Source organism: Myotis davidii, unplaced genomic scaffold, assembly GCF_000327345.1.
Source record: "Myotis davidii unplaced genomic scaffold, ASM32734v1 scaffold38, whole genome shotgun sequence".
NCBI classification, from domain to species: Eukaryota; Metazoa; Chordata; class Mammalia; order Chiroptera; family Vespertilionidae; genus Myotis; species Myotis davidii.
In genome coordinates, this window is record NW_006291383.1 from 3,640,572 (window position 1) to 3,647,635 (window position 7,064).

Here is a 7,064-nt window from a genome sequence, read left to right on the forward strand (position 1 = left end):
GGGGGGGGGGGAGTGGTACACACAGGCAAACACTTGGGAAATGCAGCCTCTAGGAGTCTACAGCCTCGTGGGCTTCTGTCCCTTCAAGAGCCTTTCCTCAATCATCACCCATGGCCAGGGCTGGGCCGTGCAGTGTTTCTATCCAGGGACTCATCATCCCCAAGGACCACAGTCCTAACCTGGCTCAGCACCCATGGTGTTAACTCCAGGTGTTCTCCACGTGCCACCTGGAATGCTCCCTCTTCTTGGGTCTAACTCCTTGTGCTTTGGACTCAACTTAGCCCTCACCTCCTGGGGTGACCTCTAGGAGGTTCAGTGCCTCCTCCCAGCTCCTGCAGCCCCCAGTGCTTCCTCCTGTTGTGGCATTTATCAACTTACACGTGTGCCTTCCCAACCAAGTGCAAACTCTGTGAGGGACAGTGCCCCAGCCAGCACAGAAGACAGGCCCAGTTTGTTAAATGAATGAACCATAAATGCTACAGAAAGGGTAGAATTCAGCCGTCACACGTGGCAGTCAGTAGCAGCTATTCTTACCGTTGAGAGAGGGATATATAATGTAGGACGCGTAGTAATTGAAGATGGATTCCAGCAACTGCACCTGGAACAGGAGGGGCCCAAGCAAAAGGATCAAATGAGTCCAAGAAAAGAGCATCTGCCCCCACCTCTGGACACATTCCGTTTACAAAATAGAGGCTGACTGTCCTGTCAGCACCACAGATAAACAGCTCCCTGTTCACAGTCCCCCCCAAACTCCAAGTCTCTGAACTTCATTCTCCATAACTGCATGCGAGCTCATTTTAAGGCAAAATGACCACAACTGTCACAGGGCTGTCTACTTTGTGTGAATATTTTAAAAATTTGGTGGCAGAAATAGTAATGGGTTTGATTATAGAGTGCTGCCCTAGATCCTGCTGGAATTGTTATATAATGTGGTACATGCCCCCATATTATCTCAAAAAATCTCAATTTTGAAAACCATCAGGGATTGTGGATGTGGGCTACTATTATTACAATAATGAACATATGTTGAAAGCTTATTATGTGAGACATTTTATAAAAGTGTCTTACTGAATTCATTGCCCCATTTTATATTACAGCCCCCATTTGAGGTAGACGCTATTATTCCCATTTTACAGACAGGGAAACTGAGGCTTAGAAAGGGTGACTGATTTGCTAAGTTCACACAGCTAGCAAGTGGCAGAGCTGATCTAGGAGCCTAGATCTACCTCCCTTCAAAGCTCATGCTCTCAATGTCCCTGTCCTGTCGCCCCTTGAGCCCTCAGGCAATGCTTCTCTTGGCGAGTTAACTTTCAGATGTGGTGTCTCATTTCCAGCAAGGCTGCAGTGCGTCATCTTCTGGGACTTTGTCACTTCTTGAACCCCACGATGCCCTGCTTGGGCAAGACAGTCAAGAAACACTGAAGAGACAACAACTCACATCGAAGAAACCGATGTTGGAGTGTTTCAGTTCCAGTTTCAGCTTACTGTGTGGAGAAGAGAGAAGCATGGTCACTCCAGGCCTTGGCTAATACTTTCTCACACTTATGCCGTGGGGTGTGCAGTCCCTATGGGCAAGGGCATTTCAGGGGCTGGGCCCCCACCGGCTCCTCTGCAATTTAAGGCTTTCAGCATGCGCTGTGATTTAAGAAGTGGCATTAAAAAATAGTGTTATCTGAGCACCTTCAATAACTTGGAAGAAACTATGGTGACATAAATATTAACTGGAGAAAGTGGAATGTAAGAAGTAAGGCACTATATGTTTCCAGTTATATATAAATGTATAAAAAAAAGACTGGAAGGAAACATGAAACTTAAGAGTAATAGTCTCTACAGGGCAAGATTATGGGTGATTTTTGTTTAGACTTTTTAAATTCTCTTTTTTTTTATCTTGCCATGAGCATGGATTTTTTGTATAATATGGGAATAGGCAATAAAAATGGAAAGGAGGCCCTGGCTGGTGTGGCTCAGTTGGTTGGGCATTGTCCCATGCACTGAAAGGTTGCCAGTTCAGTTCTTGTGGGCTTGACTCCCCAATTGGAGCACATACAGGAGGCAGCCAATTGATATTTTGCTCTCACATCAATGTTTCTCTCTCCCCCTTTCTCTAGAGTCAATTAGAAATATATATTTTTTAAAAAAGCAGAAAAGAGAGGCACCACAAATGGTAATGGCAGGCAGCTGGCAGCCACTGGAGTGAAGGAAGGCAGAGGGACTCGGCACCTGGATTGCTGTCACTGTAAGAGCCAACACCAATTTCCCCATTGCTCCCTCTGGCTGCTGACCTGGTTCCCTTGTTCAGGAATTATAATAACCCTGGACAGATCTCTGCTTTCTGCTCATGGGGCAGAGTCATTTTGATAATTCCAGAGTAAATTATTGGGCGAGATCCTCTGCTCACTTTCCTGTCTCCTCAGTCTAAGCTCTTGGCTGTCCTTGACACTGCAGAGACCCCCCCAAGCCAGGTCTATGCATAAACTCAAATTCAGGGACCTCCAAAAGCTCACCATTAACTTCTTCCTTTTTTAAAAAAAATAAGTTTTTATTGATTTCAGAGAGAGGAAGAGAGAGAGAAAAACATCGATGAGAGAAACATTGATCAGTTGCCTCCTGCATGGCCCCTACTGGGGATCAAGCTCACAACCCAAGCATGTGCCCTGATGGAAAATCCAACCTGCAACCTACTTGTGCATGGGACGCTCTACCAACTTAGCCACACCTGCTAGACGAGCTTTTCTTTTCAAAGACCTCTCTTACGGAGATGTTCATTTGAAGGGGGTTAGGTGCTGTGGTCGGCAAACTGCAGCTCGCGAGCCACATGCGTTTGTTTGGCCCCTTGAATGTGGCTCTTCCTAAGCCTTAGGAGTACCCTAATTAAGTTAATAACAATGTACCTACCTATATATTTTAAGTTTTAAAAAATTGGCTCTCAAAAGAAATTTCAATCATACTGTTGATATTTGGCTCTGTTGACTAATGAGTTCGCCGACCACTGGGGCATTCTATCAGCCAACAGACATCTAAACCTGAGGCCAGGAATTTGTTCTTCTGATGAACCCATTGCACCTGTACCTCAGCAGGGAGCAGCAGCCAGAGCAGCTAAGACATGGGGCCCAGGTGAGAGCTCTGGACAGACAGTACCACTAGGGCAAGTGCCGACCACTGGGGGGCAGTATAGTCTCTGCTATCCAAAGCCCAAACTCTGATTAAATAAATACTTGCCTATTGATTGGGTACCTGGGCAATGGAGCAGTAAGCAGTGGCTTGGGGCACCTTTAATCCTCCATCCGAAATCTGCACTTTCTGATGTGTAATATTGACAGTGTTTCTCAATCTTATATGTAAAGTCCTTGCAAATACAGCTCCAAACCCCACCCTCTCCAACTGGACTATTGTTCCTAAGTACTCTCTTTTGCAGAAGTTTCAGCTCCTTCACTGGTGCCTATGAGGGGAAGTGAGGAGCCCATAATGATGGGGAACCTGAAGGTGACCTCTGGTACCTGACAGCTTTTCTCGGCTTCTGGCTTTTCCCCTGAGGCATTGTCAATGTGCATTTTTCAGAGGGGCCAGATTAGAGAATGTGACAGCCCCAGTGGAGACTCCTGTTTCCAAGAGGCAGCTCCAGCCCTATCAGTGAACCAGACTAGATGCTCTGACCACCCATTCCACACGCTCTGCTCCCCACACCCGTGGCCTCTTACCTTCCTGGGGTTAATGAGCCAAGGACCCTGCCGGAGCTCACACTGATGGTGGCGGAGATGTCAGTTCTCTAGAAAGCAAAAGGACATCACCCAGATTCTCAGACTAAGTAGGCATCATCGTGTTGGCTCCCAGTCCAGGAGACAAATCTCCAGAAATAGAAACCACGGCCAGATGTGGGACTGAGGAGGAAAGGGCAGCTACTCAAGGATTATGGACTGAGGATGCAGGATGTTGGTGGCTCCATAGCTAACTTTAAGAAAGGTGAGCTAAGATTTCTGAGGTGTCCATCATTTTAGAAAATTGCTGGAAGCAAATTCCAGCAGGACATAATAAAATGCAAGAAGTTCATCAAAAGGCTGATGAACCTTGGGACTTCAGCAGGGCTGAAGATCTGCACATATTATTGCCTGCTGCCAGGCAGCCGAAGGCAGTTCCCCCAACCTGATATCTTTTACTGTTTACCAAACCTTACCTTTGATATGTATATCTGCTTTGCTCTAGGGCAAAATGTGTGAAAAAAAAGCCCTGGATCCTGAGATTCAGGGAACTTAGTTACTAAAGCTAAGCCTCCCTTGGTTCCCCCCAAATGCCTCCCAAATTTATATTTCATGTCTAGTCTCTTTATTAATTTGCATCACAGCCCTTTCTCCAGATTCCTGAACCCTAGTAGATGCGGATAAGACCCCGGGAAAAAATTATTATTATTATTTTATTTATTTATTTGAGGGGGGATGGGGAGATAGAAAGAGAAATCCATTTGTGTGTGCTTTTGTGTTAATCCTCACCCGAGGACGTGTGTCCATTGATCTTTTTTGTAGAGAGTGCAAAGGAGGGGAGAAACATCAACATGAGAAAAACACATCAATTGATTGTTTCCCCCGCATGCAGCTGGGGGTTGAGCCTACAACCAAGGTACGTGCCTTTGCCTGGAATCAAACCTGGGATCCTTCAGTCCTCAGGCTGATGCTCTATCTACTGAGCCAAACCATCTAGGGCTGAGGTTTCCATCTTAATGGAAGCATCAAAAGGGGGCGAATAAGCACTGTCTGGTGTGGCTCCATGGTTAGAACATTGCCCCTTGAACCCAAGGGTCTTGGGTTTGAATCACGGTAAAGAGCATGTACCTAGATGGCAGGTTTTACTCTTTGTCCCTGGTCAGTGCACGTGTGGGAAGCAACCAGTCAATATGTGTGTGTCTCTCTCTCCCTAACTCTCTCTGAAAAGCTATGGGGAAAAAATATCCTCAGATGAGGATTAACACACACACACACACACACACACACACACACACACACACGAAACAAAAAAGAAGAAGGGGTAATAAGCCCAAACTAGACTCAGAGTATTCGAATTGGGAGACTGCCCCTATAAGAATGACTTTGGAGCAGTCTATCAAGGAAGTTCAGAGAATCTCTGAGCCCTTGTCAGATATATGATTTGCAAATGTTTTCTCTGATTCTGTGGGCTGTCTTTTCACTTTCTAGAATGGTGGTATCCTTTATAGTACAAGCTTCTAAGTCTGATGAACTCCGATGTACCTATTTTTTATTTTGCTGCTTATGCTTTTGAGTTGATCTGAGAAGGCTCTGCCTAACCCAAGGTCATGGAAATTTATTGCTATATTTTTTTTCTGAGAGTTTTATAGTTTCAGCTCACACAGTAGGTCTATGATCCTTTTGGAGTTAATTTTTGTGTTTGGTGGTCTGGCTTCATTCTTTTGCATGTGGATGTACAGTTGCCCCAGCACCATTTCCTGCAAGTCTGTTCTTCCACATTTAATTGTGTTGGTTCCCTTGTTGAAAATCAATTGACTATAAATATAAATGGGGAATTAGTTCTGGATTCTTAATTCTATTCCATTGATCTATATATCTGTCCTTGCACCAGTACCATACTATCTTGATTAATATAGCTTTATAGTACATTTTGAAATAGGAAAGTATGAGTTATGCAACTTTATTTTTCTTTTTCAAGATGGTTTTGGCTATTCTGGGTCCCTTGAATTTACATATGAATTTTGGAATCAGCTTGTTATCTGGCAAAAAATCCAGCTGGGATTTTGATAGGTGTTATGTTGAATCTATAAATCAACAGCAAGAGTATTGCTATTTTAAGAGTTCTTTAAATTTTATGTCTTCTTTAAAAATATAATTTGATGACTTTCATTTATAACAATTTAAATAGGGTTATGCTTTAAACAATTTTTTATAACAAACATAGCAGTGAGAAAGCTAAAATTTTCAACTCAGCTGGAGTGAATGACTTTTAAGGTTTCTTGAAACTCTGATATTAACTACTAGAGGCCCAGTGCACGAAATTTGCAGTCCTCTCACAGGCTGGATAGCGCTCCCCCTGTGGGAGCGAACTGACCACCAGGGGGCAGCTCCTGCATTGAGCATCTGCCCCCTGGTGATTAGTGTGCATCATAGCAACCGGTCCTTCTGGTCGTTTCACCTTAATGGTCGCTTAGGCCCGTGGTCGGCAAACTGCAGCTCTCGAGCCACATGCGGCTCTTTGGCTCATTGAGTGTGGCTCTTCCTAAGCCTTAGGAGTACCCTAATTAAGTTAATAACAATGTACCTACCTATATAGTTTAAGTTTAAAAAATTTGGCTCTCAAAAGAAATTTCAATCGTTGTACTGTTGATATTTGGCTCCGTTGACGAATGAGTTTGCCGACCACTGGCTTAGGCTGTTATATATAGAGGTATAGAGGCCCTGGAGAAGCCTGGCGTTCAGATCAGAATTGCAAGGCCCACTTACACCTCCAGTGGAAGTAAATAGCCTCCAGCATCTATCAGCTGTGCAGCCTCCTAGTCTCTCAGCTGAGGGAGGGGCTTCCACCCGTGACAGACATAACCCTTTGCTGCCCCAGCCGGAATCAGACTTACCGCCCTGAGTTGGAAGAGTGGCTTGCGGTTAGAAGAGTTGGGCAGGAGGGCGAATGCCTGGATGTTCATCACTGGCACGCAGGTAACATTTCCAGGGGTGAACATCAAGAATGGAGCTGATTCAGGTGACATCTCAAGTTCTAGCTCTGTATTGGGGTACAACCTGGCCAGCTGGAGAAAGAGGGCAGAGATTCAGGGGAGGGAAGAACACAAATGGAGGGACTCTGGCTCAGTCTCTAAGGGCCTGAAATCAGCAGTGGAAATATCTCAGGATGGAGAAACTTGTATTTTCCAGAACTCCTTTTTTTTTTCTAGATGATCAGCATAGCCAGGATCTCTCTTTATTCTCCCAGAACTCCTTTTCAATAGATGGCTGTGTGGCTGGAAAGGGCACTTGGGTTAAGTGTGTGAGATGGGTGAGACACCCCAATGGGCATGTTCCAGTAAGAATAGATGGTTGCCTAGCTGGTGTGGC

At 45.0% G+C, this 7,064-nt stretch overlaps 1 protein-coding gene across 1 annotated transcript; it reads right to left on the reverse strand.

Moving 5' to 3' along the window:
* Nucleotides 1-453: 453 nt before the first annotated feature.
* On the reverse strand, nucleotides 454-6,762 carry LOC102754257 (lipopolysaccharide-binding protein). The gene is made up of 4 exons (XM_015564514.1): nucleotides 6,590-6,762; nucleotides 3,699-3,766; nucleotides 1,439-1,484; nucleotides 454-598 (listed from the first exon to the last, which is right to left on the reverse strand). Exons 1-4 carry the CDS (start codon nucleotides 6,719-6,721, stop codon nucleotides 515-517), a joined length of 330 nt encoding a protein of 109 aa, XP_015420000.1. The 5' UTR covers nucleotides 6,722-6,762; the 3' UTR covers nucleotides 454-514.
* Between the last annotated feature and the right edge of the window lie 302 nt (nucleotides 6,763-7,064).